The sequence below is a fragment of the Falco naumanni genome, chromosome 4, assembly GCF_017639655.2.
Source record: "Falco naumanni isolate bFalNau1 chromosome 4, bFalNau1.pat, whole genome shotgun sequence".
Lineage (NCBI taxonomy): Eukaryota > Metazoa > Chordata > Aves > Falconiformes > Falconidae > Falco > Falco naumanni.
Genome location: NC_054057.1, coordinates 32,491,128 through 32,514,756, shown reverse-complemented (window position 1 = coordinate 32,514,756; position 23,629 = coordinate 32,491,128). Strand labels below are relative to the sequence as shown.

The 23,629-nt window shown below is 40.3% G+C and overlaps 1 protein-coding gene across 1 annotated transcript in view; it reads left to right on the top strand.

Annotated features, from left to right (window-relative positions):
* SCIN (scinderin) overlaps positions 1–23,629 on the top strand; it is a 50,301-nt gene that overhangs the window by 5,061 nt on the left and 21,611 nt on the right. The window contains exons 3-4 of the mRNA XM_040593222.1: positions 998–1,159; positions 13,544–13,693. Of these exons, the coding sequence (XP_040449156.1) occupies positions 998–1,159; positions 13,544–13,693 (312 nt within the window). The remainder of the gene's footprint in view (positions 1–997; positions 1,160–13,543; positions 13,694–23,629) is intronic.

Sequence of the window (23,629 nt, the reverse complement as noted above, 5' to 3'; positions counted from 1 at the left end):
AAAAATGATGCTTTTGCAGTCCTACTGCAGGTGTTTTTTTTCTTTCAGGTAGTTAAAAAAATCACCCTAATACTTTTCATGAAAATTATAGATTTTAAAAAGCTGTAGTGTCAGCTTCCTTGTTGTGTGACTTCCAGAAGATGAATCTTTGGAAGGAAATTTTTTGTGGCATCTGGGAATGTTTTTTAAGAATGAAGCAATGTGTCTCCTGAGAATCTTGCCATAGTAGGAGCTCTGGGAGAAATCACTCAGTCAGTGTTTTTTCCCATTATGTAGGTTTGTAACATATTTTTTTTTGTCATTTCAAGAGTCTGTTTCTATTCTAACCCAAGGTCTGGGTCTCCTGGAGTAGTGGCAAATACTGCCTCAGAGGCAGTCAAGTGAGTTTAAAGGGAAAACTTATGCTTAAACTTACACTTTATAACTTGTAAATCAACAGTTTGGTCTTCCCCTGTTTAGTACTGTTTGCTACAGTGCCTCCTAAGCTGTGAATATGCCTTTCAAAAAATGACAGAGCTGCTGTGGAATTACCCCTCCCTCTGCATGTGACCAGGCACCAGAACCACCCAGACATCTGTGATTTAAGGAAGTTGGGAAAGCTTATGCAGGAGCTGCATATTCCTCTGCTTGTCCTCAGTCCTTATTTGACAACCACTGGCTTTTGTCCTAACAGTGTGGTTCAGTATTTCCTCATCCTCAGGATGATGCTGGAGGGGGCTGTAAATCCTGTGCTTTCCCTTTCCCCGTTCATCTGAAAACCCTTTGAAGCGGGGTGATGTCCACTCCCTCAGACAAAGGTTCATACCCGAGTTCAGCAGCAGCAGTGTTTCCCATGTCTTTCTGGTCTGTGGTCAGCACTGTTAAACTGCGTATCATTTTGGCTCACCTCTCACTGCATAAACTCTTTTGCCCTGCTAGCTCCTCATCTGTAGCAAAAAGGTAAGTTTGCAGATACCAAGCTGAAATAAAGCTTGCTGCTTTGTTTTGTTTTATTCAGGCAGGTGGTGTTGCCTCTGGATTTAATCATGTTGTAACTAACGATTTGAGTGCACGGAGGCTTCTGCATATCAAAGGCCGGAGAGTTGTAAGAGCTACAGAAGTTCCCCTGGCTTGGACCAGCTTCAACAAAGGAGATTGTTTCATTATTGACCTCGGAACTGTAAGTTTCACACAAAAGTAGGAGATGCAGCTTCCCTAAGGTCTGAATTATCCTCTAAAATGCACAACTGATTTTGTCACACAAACTGACAGAAAGAATCTGCTTTAGAAAATCAGTTTGTGTCATAGCACTTTGAAGGTTCAAAATGTCCCTAAGTGTTTTCTGAAATATGCACAGATTATCCTTCAGTAAACAGTTTTCTTTACCACTAGAATGCAGTTGGGTTTTTTTACTACTGATGTCTGAACCTTAAGCTGTTCACAGTAAGTCCTGTCTGACTTTGGCAGTATGTACCAGCTGAATGAGATTAATGCTAGGGTTCAGAGCAAGAGATTCGACCTTTATCTTAAGAGCATTTCTTTGTATTCATACAATTTTGATTGTGATGATTCACCTTAAATAGCTGCAAAAGCAGTTGTCATAACAAACTTGTCATATAATGTGTTAAAAAACTTCTTGAATATTTCAAGAGATCTCTTGAGAAGCAATCCCATATGTCAAGGCTTTCTGCTGAAAGCAAGTAGAGACAGTACAGAAGCATACAGACAGATAACAGAAGATAATTTTGCCTGCTTCAGGTGGCTTAAAAGTATAATGCTATGCGCTCAAGAGTTCATGCTAAGACATTTTGATACTAGAAGTAGCAGCTGGCAGCTGGCATGTAGTCCACACTAGTTAGATGCTAGATATCAATTTGCAATTATTCCTGTGACTGATACGCTGACACATATAAAATGAAGAGCATATGAAAGAAAATAGTTTATCTGCAAGGCAGCATCTGCAGCTGGTGTTATCTGTAGTGTTTCACAAGAAAGTGGTCAGCTACTTCAGCACGAGAAGAGTTCCCTGACCTGCTGAAGAAGGAGCTCTTCTGAACTCATGTTATACATCTGGCTTTTTCCTCTGAAAAGCATCCTGTCTGACAATTGAGGATATTGGTGTCAAGTAGCTATATGGATTGTGTCTAATTTTTTTTTATTATTATGCATAGCAGCCTTCAGATGGAATACCAACCAGTGTTTTCTTAACATTATCCCATTCCTTGTATGGCAGCGTGGTCTAACAGTCTGAAACAGTCAAGTGATCAGTATCCAAGTTATCTCAGTGTCACTTTGCACAGAAGACTCAGATAGTCTATTCCCTTTCAGAGTTAACCCATGAGAAATGGAAAAGTTGGAATTAAATATCAATCAAAAATGCTGCTTTTGCAGTCAGGCTGTCACAGGGCTTGAGTTTTCTGGAGTTAACATCACATAGACACCTTGTAGGACTGGGTGTAGTCCATAAATTCCACTTGTCCTGACCCTTACTGTGCTACACTTATCAGTTCACCTAAAGTAATTACTCGAGTCACACTGCAGACATGGCAATGACACTGATAATATGCACTATGGATATATAGTGGTGGTGTTATGTGTGTAGCTTGGAAATGCTTCATTTTGATGAGATTTGTTGAGAGAAGAGCACTGTCACTGAGCAATTTAAATGTAATATGGCTTTAGAGTCTTGGTTTCTAATACTGAACATACATTGAGTTTGGGTTTTTTTAGTATAACATCACCCTGGTTTCTGATTCCCTGTTTGACAAGACAGAGGTCAAGCAGCAATACAGCCATGTGCCTTTGTAGTAGGAAGTTTGTAGGAAAAAAGATTAGGTGGGAACAGTATCTAATCTCTTTTTAACTATGCTGTGGGAAATGTCAGTCAAATCACATGACTAACAACAATTCTTGTTCTTGCTGTGTCAGTTGTATGAGAGGCACGGGTGTTCTTGGGTGCATTAACAAGTTAAGGAAAATAGTGTTGCAGCATCCAGACATTCGAAGTAATTGTATCATAAGTTTTTATATATAAACCAGAGCTTCCCTGTGGGAGATGTGTGACGTACAAACCTTCATCTTGAAGTAAGTCCAGTGGAGTACCTATAGGGAAATAGGTGCGGTAGGAAATACACTGTCACAGTGGAAATCTTGAGCAAGTTTTAGGAGAACTGTATTTCAAGCTGAAATAACTGTATTTCAGGTTGAAGTTTTCTGTGACGAGAGGCCCATTGTGAATGGGTGAGTCTTTACAGGAGCTCTTAATTGAATTTTAGAGTCCTCTTAAAAAAAAAGAAAAGGATTTTAGCTCAAGTAGATTCCTTTACTTAGTAATTGAAATTAGAAGAATCTTAAATAGTGCAACTCTTGAGTCTTGGGGTTTATTACAGGGCAGTGCTGAATCATTGTCTGAGAATAATGAGCAGTAATTGCATAAAATGAGTTTATGGTCAGTGCTTTTAATAACAAATTATTGTAGCATGTCAAATAAGATCAATTTCCAAGACTTACTTTCCCCAGTCTTTCAGCTAACCAGAAGGATGGTCTCCATGGCACTGCAAAACTGCTTGTGCAGTCCATTTCCTTTTACATTTTATCAAGCCACTTACATATGAAAAATAACTTCAGTTTTCCCATTGAGCTCAATTAGTGCAGTGTTTTTAAACCTGTGGTTTGAACAGATAAGGGAAAATTAAGAAAGATAATAATGACCAGGAATAAAATAATTATTGGTTGTTAAGGTTTCCCTCCTGGTGATAATTTCTGAAGTAAAAAGCATGTCTGCATTTCCAGTTAGGCTCACACACTTACAGTTCAGGTTACCTTGATATGTTACTAAACCACACTCACAGCCCTTCCAATATCCTGCCCAGGTCTTATCTTGCCTCCTTTGAACTCTGTAGGGTAGAACAGGAAAAAGCTGCAGAAAGCAGAGGAAACACTTATTTTTGATATAAAGGGAGTCATTAGCTGTGGGTAATGTGTAAAGACCTTTTATTCAGTCTTCTGTAAGATGTGAGTGCTGTGACCACCAGGCTGATGTTCCACTGCAATGAGTGATCCTGTAGGGTACCTGGCATGCCAGACCCTGAACTATGATTATTGTGTCTTTTTCCTACAAGGGATTTCCTTGACACCTCCTTGATGAACCTTAGAATCTCCCTGTAAGGGAGCCTTTGTGACAGGGCAGGCAAGTACAAGGCAGTTGCTGTGAAGGCATTGGACCGGCCTGTAGTGAAGCATACCTTACCTTGTTAGATGCTGCTTAGCATGTCCTGTCCTGGCACAGCTGTACTTAAATCCTCCCAGAAGCTGTTGTCTTCTGCCATACTTCTCATCCCATCCTTTTAGCTATGCTGAGCTGTTCCTGGTGTCACACCTGAGGGGCACCAGGATGAACTTGATGGTTCTTGGTGGCTGTAAACTGTCTGGCCTTGCTCTGTGCTGTCCCCTTTACCTCCAGATGCAGCTCTTCCTGCATCACCCCATCCTCCAGCCACCTCCCCTTAGCCATGTCCCTCTTTCTTCCTCTGTCACCAAGACAAATGCTCAAAACGGCAAGGAGCATGAGAGGGCTTGGAAAATGACTGTGGAAGGGAAGGAAAAAGATTAATCATTGCGCCATTCAGTGAATAAACCCACTGTTTCCTAGGCTATTTTAGTATTATCCGGATGTATATGTTAATACAGCTTATATATGCATATTACTGATAAGATGTGCTAAATAATCTCTTGTCAATTTTCTTAGTGATTTGTTTAGAGTGGGAAGGAAATTTGTCACTGTTGTGAAGTTCACCCTACATACATTAGTGCATAGTGGTGATGTACAAGATGTGAATGTTGAGACATGTTGATAATTTGGGTAGTTATCAAAAGATGGAGCAGGAGTAATGGGAGTAGCAATACAATAAAATAACATGAAGTGACCTGATTTTACTGAAAGCTTCTTAACTCCTTTGGGAAGCTTGGTTGTATGAAGGCTGTCTGAAGTTGTATCCTGAGTGACCAGCAAAAAATTCTTTGTGCATTTGTTCAGATAGAGCTTTCTAAAATGTAAGACCTGATTGTCTCAGGCTGATTGCCCTCCTGATGGGAGGCAGCAGCAGTTCTATGAGCCAAGTGACTGCAGAGAGCAGGGAGAGGGTTGCGTATCACTCAGCCTCCTGGAAGAAATAAGGGGGCAGGGGAGGGGACGGACACGGACATGTGTGATAAGATCCAAGAAGTTCTGAGCTTGGGCCTGACTGAAGCTGGAAAGCTGTGTCAGTACAAAGTTCTGCTAATGAAAGGTTACTCTTCTTCCCAAAGGAAGAATGCAGATGGTGAAGGGATAACTGTATTGCAAGTTAAATGAAGGCTAAAAGTAAACTGCACTGTTGTCCATTCTTCCCATTCCTATAGTGGTGTTTAGAAACTGATTTATAAACAGCCAAGAGATTGCTCGTTTGAAATTTAAGAGCCTATGGTGTGCTTAAAAACTTGTGCTCTCCAGCAATCAATGTATTTACTTCTCAAGAGCTCCATGAATCACAAGTAAAAATTATGATGTTAGAACTTGAAAGTATGAGACTGAAAAAAGCTGTTGTGATCATGTATCTGTCAGTATGCTCCTGCTTGAACTCTTGACATAATAGGTATGTCAAAAGGAAAAAGATTTCTGTCTTGCACAAAGACAGTGGAAAAAATACATTAAGCAAATGGCTGGATTTTTTTGACAGCTACTTTTCAGGAAAAAGTTAACTTGCTACAGATTATATTTACAAAAAGAAAATGAACTTCTGCTTTTTAACAGTAAAAGATTTAGAGGACAGATACTTGCTTTATGATTATGACTATGGGGTATGATTCAGCATCACACTGCAACCATAAGCACAGTTGTAGGTTTACTTGCTTCTGTAATCTCCCTTCCTTCTTGCCTGCACTAGCTCTTCTAGGTGGCTTTGCTTCTCTTCCTTTAGAGAAACCAGATCACAATCAGCATATTGTTTTAATAAAGTCACTCTTCGGGTATAAGCAGGACTGGAAGAGTAGATTCTTGTATGTTGGAGTTTATCACTGTAAGTTTCTCTTTCTAGTTGCTTTCCCTGGCACTAACAACTGTGACCAGTCATGTTGTTTTCCCCTGTTTTTCATTCACGTGTTTATCCTACAACTAACCTCTTCCCCAGTTTTCCCCAGCTGAGAGTTAACTGTGCTTGTGTTATAGCAGGGAGCTGCCAAACAAGTAGCAGAGCTTGAACTAAACTGCTCTCATTCTTTATTAACTTTATGGACTCAACAACTTACACTGTGCATAATAAATCCACATTTATCTTCGTAAGCAAGCATCTCATTTTTCTGTAAATCTGTGAACCAGTTATTTTTACAGCTCCAGCAGTGTAACCTCTAGCAGCCTGGATTTTGTTAAAGTCATCAGATGGAGAAAAATAAATTTTAAGTCTTTTTCCCACTCCCCTTCTGTTAGTATTCAAGTTACGTCGTTTTCTGTCATACTTATAGACTGGAAGGCTTCCCCTCACCCCCACTTCTAAGCAGAAAAATGGTTGAAACAGACACTATCATTAAAGCTTCAGGGGGACAGGACATTTGTGCACAAAGATTTGGTTAGGGTGGTTTTCTTCCAGATGCTGTAGGAAATGCGTATGCCTTGCTGCTTGAGCTGCTGTTATTTGGAATGAGTATCCTGATGGTACTCACTCGCCCTTCAATGCGCTGTGGTATAGCAACAGCAAAACAGGTGTGAGAAGAAAAATTATTGTAGTAAATGTATGGCTGTTATACCTCCAACTTATTTTTATTCTCACAATTTATTCCAGTTGAATCAAATGGAAGACTCCAAGACTGGTTAAAAGATGCTATTGTAATTGTATCAGTGCCAGGCTCATGGTGGCCTCAGCAGCATTCTGGCTGAATGAATTCAGAATATGTTTTGAACTATCAAAACTCTGTAACTTTCAATGGTTCACTGTATTACAGTTTCAGCAAATGTAAAAGTCAGATTTGATGAATATGTGAGATTATTTTATTTTTCCCCCACCTGTATCAAGAGCTCAACAGTCAAGATGGGAGGGGGGAAAAAACATTGAATAATTTAAGGAGAAAAATGTCTCCAGAAGCCTGTTCAATCCAAACATTCTTCTTAATATATATGTCACTTCCTTAAAATAAATAAATAAATGACAAATTATGTACTGACATTCAGTCACAAAAGTGACTGTATCCTAGTCACTTTTATTCAGTTTTACTGTTCATTTATTTTCCCTACCATCTGGAGTTTGTTTCCTTAATTTAGCACACCTTTTTTTTTTTTTTTTTTTTTTTTAAATTAGAAAAAAAATATCTCGACACTCTTGCTTTAGGGATGTCCCTTTTATTTCCAAAACTTTCTGTTTGAAGTGCAAACACCAAGGTAGTGTGCATTTGTTTTACAAACACCTTTACTGAGGACTGAAAGCATTGGAAGCACTTCTGTTGTTTGCAGTTCATATAAATACTTTTTTCCAAGTCTATTTGTACTGGCATTTTCCCTTTAAATCTTAACTTTAGACGACTAGACTTCAACAAAGAACATTTTCAGCTAAAATGAACTCTTGCCTTATAAGAACAGATGTTTATTAATGACCATGAAGAGAATGAATGGGGTCTCAGCTGAGTGCATGTCAATTAATTGATGGTACCATAAGATATGTATAAAAGCTTTGCCACTATTTGTGCATGTTCACTCTGCCTCTGGTTTTTTCTAGGTGGTTTTCTGCTTCCCTCAAGAAGTGGTATCTTGGGTTTACTGACTTGCGAGCACTGGGAGCACAGGCTGCTTTGGGCACTCCTGCATCACAGCTCCTCTCCTCCTGAGCTGCCTTTCTTTACAGGCCGCATAAGCCTTTCTTCTACCTACCTACTATGAAACCACTACAGTGGCTTTTTCTGATGTGGTTATTTGCCCAGGTTTTTATGTACTTCTGTCTAAAACAGAAGCAGCTAAGCCTAAGAGGAATGAAGGCAGCAATAGCTTTACAAACCTTTTCTTGTTTTTAGCCCTTTCGTATGAGTTGTGGGGGTAAAGAGAACGCATTACGGTGTTTCATATGAGTGAGCAGATTTAGCTGAAGGCCTTTTCCCACCTCCCCCCTGCCCCCTTGTGCTAAGCCCCTCTGCGTCATAGCTGTGCTTCTGTACCTAATGTTGTGGTTTAGAGGAACAAAAGACATACATTATAAGTCAGTGTAAGTTATGTAACGATGTGAGAGGATTCGCACTATAGATTTAGCTGACTCTCAGCTAAGAGTAGTTGTGTTTTTTCAGTTGAGGTGCAATTACATTCTGGGAGCACGTTCAGGTGTAGATGCAGGCAAAGGTGGACAGGTTTAGGGTGCATCGGTGCCTGCCAGCAAAGAATGGAGGCACATCAGCTTGTGATACTTGGCTTAAAGTTTTTCCTTAATGAAAACCTAAACTTTTATTTCAAGATTAGTGAGACTTAATCTCTTAAGCATGTCACTGTAAAACTACCAAAATTGAAGTTTTGCAAAAAGTATGCTTCAAATTAGAGTTTTGAAACTTAGCTTTTTAATATTTCTTCGTGTAATGGAATGCAAATCAGCAATTACAGTATGGGCTTGGAAATTACTAGCTATTTCAACAAAGATGTTTAAAACACTTGTATGTTCAGGACATGTTTTTAACTAGAACAGAACTATGAGTTCTTAGGATTTAAGCTTCTTGGCTTTTGCTTTCATTGTTCTGGGTAGGATTCACAGAAATGACACCAGGATGCAGAGTGTTTTCATTTGCCTCCAGACTGAGCAGGCTGCCAGTTTAATACAGAGGTGACTGTGTTAGAAGGGAAAATATTTGTCATTTCTGAAATAAGCGAGTTTTTTTGTTTTTCCTTCCCTTGCTCTGCATGCCATTTGGGGCTAGGGCAGGAGGTGTACTTTCACAATTCTCCATACATGGAAAAGTGCCAAGGTACTCTTAGTTACATGAGCCATGCATAATCATCCTGCAGTGCACTTCTATACAAAAGCTAAATGTTGGGTCATTTTTAATGTGCTATAGAAATCTCATGTGACTTGCCCAAAGTCACTCTGCAGGCCAGAAGCTATCAGGAATAAAAGCAGTGAATCCTGCTACTCTATAACTAGAAGACCGAACTGTGTCCCTAAAACATGCAGATGAGGAGGGACCTTGCTATGACCACAGTGTGCAGGGCACAGACATGGTTTCCCTCCCTGACCTCCTGCAGGAGCTCTAGGGTGGTCATTCTGATTATTCAAAATAGCATTTTCTCTCTCAGCTGTTGATTGTCCTGCTGTGACCTGACAAGTATATTAGGAACCATTAATATCAGGCAGCAGAATAGCCGTCTTCCATAGCATTTCTCAAACTCTGTTAAAGAGACTTTTTTTTTTTAAAAAAAATGCTGCTAGTACAAACTTCTGAAAATAAACTGGGCTTGGCACAGGAATTACTGATGAATGAAGTTCCTGGTGTTTTTTTTTTTTGAGGGGAGTGAACACTTGAAGTCTTATTTTCATTTTAATGGAAACATTTTTTGTCAGCCCACCAATTTAAAATAAGGTTAGCAAAACAAACCTAAAAATAGCAAAGCTGTAGTACAGCTAAGAAATTGTGAAAGCACTGAGTGAGCTAAAGCTAAATATCATCTTACAGCCCTAGCTGAGCACTATACATGTATATATATCTAAAAATAAGTGCATGAATAATAAAATACAAGCCGAAAGCTCAGTGGTCTATTGGACATGGTTAGATAACTGATTATTTCAGGTAAATCTGGACTAAATATTGGACTTGTCAAGAAGTGGCTTTAACTGCTAACAGTGTCTCTTTCTGGCTTTAAGTTGTTAAAAACCCAATCTGCCTAGAGATTGAAATGGGCAAGTTATATCATGAAGACAAACTTGGAAATACCCAGCTGAACTTCTACCATGAGGCCTCAAAATTAGATACATTTAAAAAGATGATTGTACTTTGGAAGAGAAAATTTAACTAAATCTACGCTGCTGAAAGCTTGTAGCACAGAATACTTAAGATACCTGTTTGGTGCTCGTGGTAAATACAGTAGAATATTATATACTTTGGGACACTTTCATGACTTGCGGCTGCTCAATTCCTTCTATTAGATTATACAGTATGTGAAGTTTAGCTTTCAGTTTTACTAAAGAATACTGTCTTTATTCTCTAGTGCTGAAAAGGAGCAGAGTCTTGTTTCTCTAGTTTTAAAAGATTTTTTTATATATATATATGTATTTTAAATAACCAGAGAATATGTAGGTTATAGGAATGGTATGGGTTATCCATGTGAACTCTAGGTCAGGGATTTTTTCAGACTGCTTGTTGGTTCGAGTTTTTTTTATGTAGCAGGAGAAAACTTTACCACACAAGTATTCTCATGGTTGCAATTAATAAAATTTTGTGTTTAGTTTAGGACAAAAGTATTTAGGCCACATTATTTTGTGGGAATGTTTCTGTAGCTTAGGAATATGGACACCATAAGGAAAATAATGAAATCTGCAAATCAAAAAATCTGAAATCCATTATTGTAGACTTTTTAAAGGTCTTTCTCCTTCCTTGGGCAGATTTGAAGCCTAGAGCCAGTGGACTGTAGTAGCGCTCAGTTTAGTCACTTCTTGACTGACAACAAACTGGGAGAATACACTTTGAATATAGGGTAGCTAGGGTGCACTGTGCAGTGGGACCTTCAGGAGATGCTAAGAAAAGAAATGTGAGTTGTTGTCTGAGAAGTAAAGGTCTTTGTAATCTGCAGTGACAATTTAAGCCTCACAATTTTCCTTTGTGGTTAGTACAGTAAATAGTATTCATTTTGTAGATGGGAGTACTTGTTTGAGGTTGCATGACTGGTTACCAAAAGACCAAGAGGAGGCTGACATGTACAACTGAAACTGAACTTTTGACCTTTCTGAACTAGTGATCTCCGTGAATTGTACCATACACACGGAGATAAGGCAATAGCTGCCTATCTTTGGTTAATTTTCTATATGCTTTCTTCCTTATTGCTTCTGCAGACTGTAGGAAGTAAAGAATTCCTATTTACTGCAGCTACATCTCTAGTGACTCCTGCTTTATTACATAATTTCAAATAAGCTCAATTAGCGGGAGGTAGGCCAAGGTGGGAATAAGTAATTTTGCTAAAATTGTCAGAAGCTAAATGACTCTGTGTTTTGGGAAGTCTCCCAAAACTTGGGAAAAGATGGCTAAGGCAGTGCACGGCTATAACAACTATATTAAAAAATCTGCTCACATTGAAGCTTTTGACTTTCTACACACTCAGGACAGTCTTTCATTAATCTTCAGAAAATTCTGTTTCCCTGAGTGTGTACAGATAGTTTCTTTTCCAGTGGAAATGCCAAAAGGCAGGTTTAGAGATAAGGTTCAGACCTGAACCCAAGTATGTTCCAAGCTTTTGAATACTTCATAAGCTGACAGTATTTAATCTAGAACTTGGAAACAGATCTTTTTTTTCCTTGTTTTAAGCCTACAGTGAAATTGGTAAAGTCAACTTGAACAGCTCACAGCTTTGATTGCATAACATCTGCAAGCTGAAAGGGATCCAGTTCTGGGAATCAGTGTAATGTTGACGTAAGCTTAAAACTTTGCCTTTGAGGGATGCTTCTGAAGGGAAGGGAATTTGGCTGTGAGATCACTGAGTTTGGGGGGCAGGTTTTGTGTCCAAGCTGGTAAAATGTAAATGTTAGAAGTTACTAGCCCTGTTTGGCATGCAGATGGCATCATTAGCTGTCTTCTAAAAGTTTGCATCTGCTGGTACTGAGAAGCTGTACTTCAGTTCTCACTTGTCTCAGGCCACCATTTCAAGTAATATTAAATAAGGACAGTAGTCAGCAGAAATAGCTTAAAAAGCATTTTTTGAATGAAGCAGGTTTTCATCTGAAACTTGCTTTATACAGTTGTAAATAAATTGTAAAACCAAGACCCCGGTAATTTACTGGGGACTCTAAATCCTTGTTATTTGCATTGTAGATGAACACAAACCACTTCAACCTTATAATGTTGAAGATGACTGTGTACCTTTATTGTTGTATTGTTTGGGCTATTTGATAGAATCATGTGAAGAAGAATCAAATTACTTTATTCTAGAAGAAGGAAGGGGGGGGGGGGTGGGGGGGTGGGGTGGGAGGAGCAACCAGCCAAAGCTGACTAATTTCCTTTGACTAGCTCCTTCCAGCTCGGCCTGTAGTGGCTCTGCAGCTTATGGCTCTGAAATGCTTTGCATGCAGGATGAATAATGGGACTTGCAAAAACTGGAGGTCCTTGGTCTGTGGTGTGACTGGATTAGGTGACCTGTCTTAGGCTCGTCCTGGTGGTGCTCCTTCCTGAGAGGTGCCTTGGGAACGTGCTCCATTCTGATTGAATTCTGCTTTCTGCATCATGTGCTGGGCATACCCATTCATTGCCTGTTCATCCAGATGAAAGGAAGGCCTTGAAGGCCCGTGTAAGATGATACCTGGGACTGGGCTTCTTCCACCAGAGGACTGGGCTACTGCCACCAGAGTGCTCTCTCATCAGCCTGAAGAAGAGCCACTGCTGCAGTGTCCTTGGTTGCCACCTTTACAAGCAGCTACTGTGATGGGATTGGATTGCCCCTGTGGCAGCAGTTCATTCCTAGCTCCTGCATTTTCTGAATTAAGGCATTTTTTACATTGTCGTCAATGTTGTCAAAATTACTCTTCTCATTATTTTAGTCAGTTTCTGAGGCAGGAAGGGGGGCAACGTATATATCCTGTCTTCTGCTGGGGAGAAACTTGGTGGTTTAACTGACCAGAAAAACTGCATATTCCTGATCTGTAAATCTAGTGAAGTAATTTTATAAAGATATTTGTGGTAACTACAGTTGAAAAGGCTTGCATTAATCTAGGGTTAATAAAATGTTATGAGCATTGGAGCAGCTGTACACTGAGGAAAAATCTTCTAGTGAGGAAGACTTCTTATTGAAAACACGCATGTCATCTGTTTGCACTTGAGCTGGTTTTGTGGTTTGTTGCAGCAGAGCAAATATCATTATACAGCAAAAAGTCACCAACGTAGAAACTGGATTAGAAGATCTAACTTTACCTTTGAGTAGCAGATACAGTCAGAGTATTCCCTGAGATTTTGAAATTACTTTGTTTCTTGCCACAGATGAGAACCAGCACTGCTGAAGTAGCATAGAAGAGGAACTGACAGATATAAAATAAAAACAATTTGCAGTACCAGATTTAGAAGTTTCAGGTTCTTTAGGTAGCTGAAGATGTATCTGTATTTGTGATAAAACTCAGTCAAACCAGATCTCTGACTATTCTGAGGTTGAACAATCTCTTAATATGTGAATGATAAATTATATTATATAAATATCTTGCATATTACAAATATTTAGGTGACTTAGCAAATCTTTTCTGGAAAACATTTCTGAACATTCACTGATGTTCTGGCTGTTTAGAGCCAGTAAAATAATTAAGAAAAGATTAATTTCATAATTTTATTCAGTGTTGACTTTTATTGCTAATGTGTATGCTTTTAATTATTTTAGGAAATCTATCAGTGGTGTGGCTCATCATGCAATAAATACGAGCGGCTGAAGGCTACTCAGGTTGCCATTGGCATTCGGGACAATGAACGAAATGGAAGGTCTAAATTAATTACCGTGGAAGAAGGGAGTGAACCAAACCAGCTCATAAAGGTATTGTAATATGCATACAGTTACTGACATAGCTGTGAATAAAATGCACTTACGCCTCAAGAACTAAATAGGATTGGGTTCAAACTTTGTTCTTCAAGGACTCCAGGAACTTGTATTTAGGTTATGATAGGCCAGTTTATGCTTCTTTTCCTTCCTTATCCAAGCAGTGTTAAGTTTATTGGGAAGTAAAGTCTCAGTTAATCAGTCATCTGAGAATACTTTTTTTAAGAACTAATTTGCTTTTTTGAAATAGCTGTTGGATGACTGAATTAACAGAAGAGCTCATACCTGAACCACACTATCTGGTCCTCTGTTTGAGGAAAGAGCAGCATCAAGATGGGACAGCACCGAACAAGAAATACATAGAATTACTATGTATGGGATGTACCAAATGTAGCAGTGTGTGTGGAGATGTATGGGGCCAAGCACACTGCTTTGCATCACCACTTCTACTACAAATCCCTGTGCACCTAGCCTCTAGTAACCCTAGTGAGCCCCTTCCTCATATGTTTAGAAAGTTTAACCATTTATTCAAAAAACAGAATTCAGATTTCAAAACTGAGTTGATCAAATCAGAGTGCAAAAAAAAATTTTCCAATTAATGGGGTTTTCAGATCTTGGAAAAAAAAACCATTGAGCACCGAGTTCTTGGAGGCCATATACTAATAAAAACATTGTCATTCGGTGTTTGCATGCTAAATTAAGCTTTTCCAGTCATTCTCTAAAAAGAAGAAAGAAGGAAGCAGGATAATAAAGCAGTGCTTCAATAAAACTGAAATTTACAATCAGAATATTAACTTGTACTTCAGATTAACTTCAGGAAGTAGTACTAATGCTGAATGCAGGTATGCCACCATTTTTGATGGTGCTTACATTCAGTTTTGTCACGTGGAGTAAAACTATTTATTGACCAAGTAGCAAAACATACCAGGTGCTGAGCCACCAGCCCTTAGCCATGCTAGCTGTGGTGATGCCTTTAGATGGCCTGTCCATCTGTTTGTAAGGACTTTTTGCCTGTGGGTATGAGTACAGATGTAGCTCTGCTCAGAAGCTGGGGAGGTGACACCCAGTGCACTGGAGAATTTTGAAGAAAGAAAAAAACCAATCCTTCATCTGGCTTTTTACTTCCCTGTACAGACTTCTCACACCAGCTCTGACATGGTACATATTTTATACCTGTAACTTTTATGAAAAGAGCACAGGTTAACAACTAGAACCCAGCCTCCTGCTGCTTATTTGAATCACAGTATTGGGTTGCAGCCTGCAGTGGGCCATTGCTGGGTGGCACTGTGGGAACCTGCTGGCACAGTCCCCTGGAAGCAGCCTCCTGCTGCCAAGCCCATCCTGGGGTTACTGCTTGAGGCTCTGCATGGCATTTCTGTTAAGCTCGTGTGGGAGTTGGGAGCATTGATCAGAACAGCTGCACTTTGCACCTCTTACCCAACAAAGGCACAGATGCAGATGCAAGGTCGGACTTCTGTGCTGCTGCAGCAAGGATGTGGGCCTGCTGCAGGGATGGTCGTCAGAAGGCCAGCTGCCTCCTCCCCCTGAACAGGCTATGAGCAGCAGGGATATGCTGGCCTCGCCCCTATATCTGTTTGCCAGACTTGTTCAGCTGCGTGCAACTTGTTTTGTAGCAATCTTGACGCATGATTAAGAGCAGGAAAAATGCCAAGGTTGTGTTTTGATCCTGTGGTGCTTTGCTATTGTATCAGGGAATAAATCTTTTCTTCACTTGCTCAGTAGTGTATGAAGAAGTTTTTGCTTTTCCTGTTAGATTGTGAATATATAGAGGGAAGAAAAATGGGTAGTTCAATGCAAGTAGGTTCATGGCTTCCATTGATGTCACTGTAGTAAGTCTGATTCAAGTGAGTTTGTCGGCAGCCAGGGCTTACCTTCTAGCCTGCATTATGCTAGGTAGCCTTGCTTTGGGAAGTGCTGCTCACATAACAGGGTCTGCAGCACAGCTGGGGCTGTCCCAGTCCAAGCTCTGAAATGTGCTGCTATTAAGCCAGGAGGGTAGTTAACCTCACAAACATATATAAAACTTATTAATCCCTATCTCTGCACAAATTGTTTAGTTCCTGGTGCTCTTCATTTTGCTTTCTCCTTGCTCCTACAAAATTGCCTCTAACTTGCTGTGGCACTTGCCTGAGATGACTGCCCTGAAACTAGTATTTTGCTTGCTTCTTCCCTCTGCATCAGGAAGGATGGATTTTTGCCACCTCCAGCTTGCTTAGAAAAATGTTGACTTATTTTCTAAGCAAAAGAATTCTGTACTTTAAATATTCATTTTGTCATCCAGAATGCCACTGAAATCAGAATGAGATTTCCTAAAAATTATCTCCTCTGATAAATGTCAGGAATGATTCCTCGTCCTTTCAGCTGGAAATCTTCCATTTCAGTGGCTACACATGCTCATGCAGTGCTGCTAGAACAGCATTCACCGGGCAGGGGCTGACACCCACTGCGAGTACCAACATAAAGAGCCTGTAGTGATCTTATCCCTACTCCTTAAGCACAGAGTCATGTCTCCCAGCCAGTAAAGCAAGGCTGCTGTGCCTATGGCCCCACCACAGAGGCAAGCCACAGGCTGATTCAACAAACCCTGGCAGACTTGTGTCCTGCTGTGGGATTAGCAGAGGCAGCAGTGGCTGTGCTGGGCTGGTGTTTCCTGGCCAGCCCACTTTCCCAGTGGGAGCTGGGGAGCTGCAGGTGAGGTGAACTGGTCTGAGAAGGGCAGCTGCCGTCTCCCAACTACCATTTTTATCAAGAACTGGGAACAGGCTGGCACTGCTTGAGCAATTAGCCCATGGGAGACAGCTGTCTGGTGCATACTGTAGGGCTGGATGAACTGCTGTGGCAGGCCAGCAAGACACAGCTTGCTCACTGTGGGAAAGAGGATGAGCTAGAAGCTGGGTACGTTAGTAGTTTTGTCAGCAGCAAGCCCTTTTTTCATCTGCTGTAGTGACTAGGGACCACTTGGGAACAGACAGTGACTGTCCTGTGCTCGCACAGCATGTCTGGAAAGCTCAGACCTGCAGTAGGCGCATGGGTCATCTCTTACACTGTAGGAATCACTACAACTCTTTGACTGTGAAGATGAGACAGAAACGTTCTGTGCAAGTGCATCACAAGTATTTATCTACTTGGTTTCACCTCCATGTTCACGCTCAGGTGAGGTGTGGACTGGCAGGTTTAAACAAGCAGTACTGTATAGGGTTGCTGCCTTGGAAATTAAAAAAATAAACCAACCACCCTGGACAGATTGCTGCTGTTGCTGCTCAGTAACTGTGACGGGTCTCCACAGTCACAGCTGCCCATAGTAAAATTCACCACATGCCAACTCTGCTCTGATTTTCACATGCAAACAGCTGAATAGAGTTACTCATTCTGCTGCACCTTAGGCCTGAATGTTCAAATTGTGTTACAGGAAATTTTTCACCTGCATGGGGCCAATCCAAAAATAGATTTTAGCAATGTTTGAGTCAGTTTGGTTGCTCTAGAGTGACCACATTAGGGTTAAAGCTAGCTCCCTTAACCAAAAGGAAAGTTAAACATATGGTTTTAAAGCTAACCTAGGACCAAAATTCTCTAGGATCAGTTGCTAACCCTGTTGGAAACCCCCTTGGGCCTGCTGCACCAACACAGATGTGTGTCCTGACTGCTTGCAGTAGTAAGCAGAGATCTCACAGCACCGCATTTGGGTACCCAAGAAATGACTGAGATCACCAGGGTCTGAGAGAGCAGCCGTAGTTATGAGGTAGCCATGCTCAGGATAGACAGTTTTCTAACTGTAGTTGGAATCTATGCTCTGATTCCTGAAGAGAGGACAAAACTGGGAAAGCTAAATTTTAAAATTAGTTTTTGATGATTTCATTATTTAGCATTATGGAAATGATGGGTGAGATGAGTAAATGAAATACCCTGTTTCCTTTCTCCAGTGAAATTAATGTCCACTGTTTGGCAGTGACTGTGTAAGCTGTGCTTGATTTCGGAGTAATGGCAAATTGGAGAAACAAATTGGAAATATCTGTAATTGCAACATTTTCTAGTTGGACAGCAAGGTGAAGCTGCTTGCAGTATTGCAGAGAACACAGAAATTCAGTTCCGAGTCACCCGAGGGAAAGATGCAAAGCACCCAATCCTCAATGCATAGCACACAGACACCTTCAACTGGGATCACACCTCTAGAGATGAAGTAGGAGAGGAGGAGAAAGTCTTAAATGTATTTGTATAATTTGAAATATTGAACACCCAAACAGATTTTTAGATTGACTGTACTGTTATGACAACATAGACTCATCTCCTTGTGATATGTTTTAAGTGTCTCAGGCAGCAGTAACGGTTTGTCTGCAGGCCCATTAAAAAGTAGGATAGACTGAGTTTTAACTAAACAAAGTATCAAGCCTGGATCTGTCCTTTCTACTTAATCATGGGTGTTTAGCTAACACTTCTCAGGATGGTTGTGTTTTCTCTGCAGTCAAAACAGTATGATTCTTTGAACTGTTGTATTGTTCCCCTACAAATTATTCCCTTAAAACAGCAGTTCTTGGTAACACGTGGTTGCTACAGTTTTGACTGCTGAGGTCTAAAACCACAGGAAAATGAAGGTCATATTAGTATGCATCTTTGAAATTGCTCTTCTGCATTAAATAAAAAATGCCACACCTTCTGTTTACTGAACATTTGGAGTTGTCGTGTGCCTGGTTTTGTTAGGGTTCTAGTGGCCTTACAATAGATGAGTACAAACTCACTTCTAAAATACTTGTGTAAATATTCAACTAGTTTGAATATTGAGCAACAGAGGGAACCTCTTCCTCCTCTCTGATAATACAGCCTTTCTCCGCCTCCCTTTTCCTTTTAAGTTCCTAAGTAATGCTTAGTCCTGAGAATTCCTGATTGTCATTGTGTTCAGTGATGGTTGTTTTTGCCTATGGTGTGAATAAATACTATGCACGGAGGTATGGGAATGATTTGATCATATTACAGCCAATCACGCTTTTCTACCTCTGTAACTGGAAAGGGACTGGTAGCACCACACAGTGCTCAGGCAGTCATGCCTCAAGAGTACAGAAAATAAAAAGATCCTGCCGCAAATGCAAGTTACAGAGGCTACGTCTCCAGAGACCTGTATAATGCAAGCATCACCACAACGTCAAGCTCCAGTAAACCTTAGATTAGCTGGATGGATGTCCGTGCATATGGACAAAAGACCAGGACTGTCCCACTCCTCCTTAGTTAATATTTAAATTCAAATAGTTAATAGTTAAATTCAAGCCCCTAAAAATTATTTGCTACAAAACAAAGATAATTTCCAAGGGCAGCACAGAGCGCAGTGAGGTAGGTGTGAAAAACTAAGGCTTGCTGTGACTCGTAGCTAGGATAAATGGGTTTGACAGTGCCAAGGGCATGCTTCTCTGAAGGAGCTAGGCAGGTTCCTGCAGTGTCCGGTCCCATCACATGGTTCATTCACAAGGCTTGAAAAGCAGCGCGAGCCCTGCTGGTTTGGTACCTGCTCCTTTCCCAGAGCCAGCAAGAATAGGATCTGACATCACAACTCTGGAAAAGCAAAAACTGCTATGGCTGCACTCATAACGTTTGTGGTTTTTCTTGTTCCCTTGCTTTTGGTTATACATGAGGTCTAGTCATGCTAAGGAGAAGTTTGTTTTGTATACAGAGGAGTGGAGGAACAGTGAGAGTGAGGGTGATGCTGGAGGAAGGGTCATTTCTTTTGTGGAATACAAACTCCAGGTATTTGTTAGGGATTAAACAATTGCTTAATTATGTAGATTGTACACAGTTTTACTCAAATTCTGAGAGTTCATAATCTATGAATTGCATGTAACTGTTATAGTCCACTCTGACCTGTTCACTAGCAAGAAAAAGCACAATATGAATAATACTTTAATGAAGTCATATTAGGCCAAATTATCCATGGCTTTGGGAATATGTAAGCCAAAGTAATATCTTTTATTATCTAAATTGAGACAGTTCAAAAAATGGACAAGTTTTTAGGGTATTTTGTGAAATAAATACTTGAAATTAATTTCAGTCCCGGGGCAGAGTTATTGAGCAGTCATGTACAAGGGAAAATGAATGCATTGAGAAGGGGTGAGGACAATGGAAATTGTACCAGTTCCCAGTGTAAAGACTCAGCTGTGCAGGCAGACACAGAGGACTTACATTTTCATGAGAGTACAAAGACTTGAGAAAGCTAATGGGCAGAAAATAGCAGAACTACTAGCTGTAGTTACTGCCTGTAGTTGCATTGGCTACTCAAATGAACAGACAACTTTCTCGGGCTGCTTTGAAACTATGGGTCAAATTTACCCCTCAGGAAGATAAATGCGCTTCTTCACTGGAATGGTTTTGGATATATGCAGGTGTCAGCAAGAATGCAGTTTGGGCCTTGCCATTTTGAACAGTGTGACTTTACAGGATACGAACTCAAAAGATTCCAGGGCAAAAATACTATACAGCCTTGTGTGCCTTTCACAGCAATCTGAGGAGTGGCAGGTTATGAATCATCAAAGTGTTTAATTAAAATTTATGATGGGCTATGAATGTAGATACAAAGTACAAACCCCTTGCCCTGTAGGGAGCCAGTTTCAAGCTGTCCTGTTTTTCTAATTACAGAATGTGTCTCCTTCGTTGAGGACAGTCCTTTTACTTGAAGCAAATTTGCATTTAAAGGACTCAGTTATGCAACCTGTACTCAGTCAAAGCATGTGTGTCCTGGATTTCAGTACAGCTTAGCTGCTTTGCACCATCTGAGCATCTGACCCAGTGTTTTCCCCAGGTCTAGGTAGAAAATCAGCAGGGGTTTTGCCCAAGAACAGCCGAGGCTGGTAAAGACTCTTCAGCAGCATTGTGAGTTACCCATAACGTTCTCCAAGCTGCAGTTTTCAATCTAGGCTATGTGAAGCCAGGTACTTAAATGACAGGGAACTGAATAGGAGCTGCAGGTGGCACGTACATCTGGAAGTCAGGCTTTTAATTAATTCTCTAAATAGGAGAATGCATTAGAAATTTTACTTCAGAACATGTTCAGGTGTATCATACTGCATGGCATGAACTAAATCGTTTATGAACGGCTCTAATAATAGATGGTTGCAAACCTAATTTCTTATGCTAGCAAAGATGCTTCCATACTAGGTATTTTAGTGAATTTCTAAAATCATAGTCAATTTTTGGAAGTGCTTGCAATTAAATTATAACCTGTCTCATTTGCATTCTTATGGGTGAGAAAACCACTTGTCTTTGTTTTCTTCTTCAGCAGCTGTAACACTTGCAAGGTTACAGCGTTAGTCAGTTATAATGTTATAATTACATGTTATAATATTAATGGCATTTGTAATGTCTTTTTTCTTTCTGTGCTAGACCATCAAGAAATCTATTGATGAAAAACCACTATAATTTTCAGTTATTAAATGAGCATAATTAAGAAGGTAAGGCCAAAGAAAGGAATTGTTAGCAGTTATCTTCACATGGAGTTGTTAGCAGTTATTGCCGTGTACTTTCTAGCAACAGGGATATTTAATGGAGAAGAACTGAAAGGGCAGAGTTTCCTAGCTGTGTAAAAAGCTCAGAGAGATGCTTTTGCTGGAATCAAGCATCTCCCCAAGACAAATACACCTTGAAAGGAATTCATTTCCGTGCCCCCACTGCTAGGTCTGCCTCATCCCAACTCCTGTGCAGAGCAACTCCCAAGGGATCTCTGCTCAAGGTTGCCTTTGAATTTTCTTTAATGAAAGTTCTGCAGTGCGGGAAGGGCTCAGGGAGGAAACCTTTGTAGTTTTTTTGCAGATAAATCTGCATATGCAGATTGCTGTTCCCTATCCAGGCTATATAACACTGGAGTAAAAGTCCTCTCACATCTTGGCAAGGGTGAAGAACAACTGTATAGAAGAAACTTCTCCACATGTTGCGGGATCAGTTCAGTATTTCCACCACCACCAAGTGTGTAACATTGAAGAAATATGTAAATACAATTATTGTATTTACTGCAAAGCAGGTTGTTAGGGCCAGGTCTTTTGCTTACGTGTCTGAGAGTTTGATGCTATCTGGCTTTACCTGTAAAAATAAGAGGTAGGTAAGTTAAGATGGATTTAAATACTGCAGTAATCAGTGCTGCAACTTCCAATTTTTTAGAGCTGTAAATCATAGCCCCTTTGTTGAACATTTTGGATCCTTTACACAAAATTTACATTAAAAAAAGCAGGAGGAAATTATTTTCAAAGAGCTAAGCAGGATATATCTCTTAGACAACCAGGTGAAAGAAACATTCAGACAGGATCTGCTGGCATACCTGATGTTGGGCTGTATTGGACTGGAAATGCTGAGCTTGTGAATACAGCCAGTGGTGCACTGGGTACATATGTCATGCCCTGAGTAGCTTTTTCCACCTTCCCTTTTCATGGACTGAGTGCTGAAACACCTTGTTGTGGCTCCCTCTGCTCACCCTGATGTTGGTATGTATCACAGCTGCCTGCTCCTCCTTCCAGCAGCTACGCATCCCCTGGGAACACTGTTTCTCTAGCAGGGTCGCTGGCTGCCAGTCACGTCCAGTTCAAGCTTCACAGAATATTTGCCATACTCCTCTTTATACTCCAATATTGATATGGTCCAGCCTGCCACAGCCTTGGGACCAGCCTGTGTGGTGGCACTGCAAATGCCTGCTGCAAAGTGGAGGCACTTAAGGAATGAAAAGCTGGGAGTTTTGTGGATTTTAGCAGATAAATATTTTTTGTGTCTGAGGCTCCCTGTTGGCATTAGTTACTGATTTATTTCCGTTATTTTCCAACACTTAATGTGCTGTCATGCAGCACGTAAGTTTTTTTATCCACAAGGTTTTCAAAGAGATCTGCAAAGCTACAAAGACTTCAGTGTGTGCCTAACTTTATGTCCCAGTAAAGCAGAAAAAACAGGCATCTCAAGCACACGTTCAAGTCTGCAGGATTCGGGGCTCGTTTTTAATACTTCTGCTGGTATCACAGGAGGATGTAACAAAGGAGTAAGATTCAGGTAGAAAGGATTAGCATAGATGCAAAAAAGATGTAGAGGTGATTACTTACTGCATTTTTAATTATGCTTCAGGTAAGCAGGTCACTGAACAGCTCAATTCTCAATGTTCAGCAGCATTAATGGTTACAAAAAGACTGCTTTTTGCATAGTTTCTGCCATTCACCCTCCCAGTTTCTTTAGTATAGGATCACTGATCACCTTGGAGGCATCCTAAATGCCAGACATTTGAAGATAATGTAGGCTGGGGGTTTCAACTCATTTCATGCACACCCAGTCTCAGTGTAAATAGCTAGCTTAGATATTGCCAGCTGTGCAGTCCCAGCAGGACAGAAGGTAGCTTGTTTTACCTTGGAGGCAAACTATGGAAAAACATTGAATTTGTACTCTCAAGACTGGTGTAGATTCTTTTTTTGTGAACATGTTATCCATGGCCTGTTTCACAGAGTGGAAAATTAATGTTAGAACTTTGTTATCATACCAGTAAAAGCTTTATATTCAGATTATCCCAGACAGATAAGCGAAGTTGCAAATACTGTATAAAAAGCTGCCAAAGACGAATGTCCTATTTTTAGGAAGTTAAGCATAGAGCTATGAATAAAATTATGATTTTAATTTGAAATTCCTGAGACAACAGAAACTGGCTGAAATCTTAGGCCATAATTTATGCATAAAAAGTGCCATGAGCAACTGATGCCTTTTTATTTGATAGCAATCTGAATGCATACAGATCAGATTTAGACCTTAATACCCGAAAGTCCTTTTGATAAATGAAATACTAAACCCTAAAAATTAACAGCATGCCAGAACTATTTGTTATCATAAAACAACCCTTTGTCTGCTTCTCAGTACATTATGGCTGTTTCCATCTTATTTTCAATCTCTGTTCAGGCAGGTGGGAGGTCTTCTGCT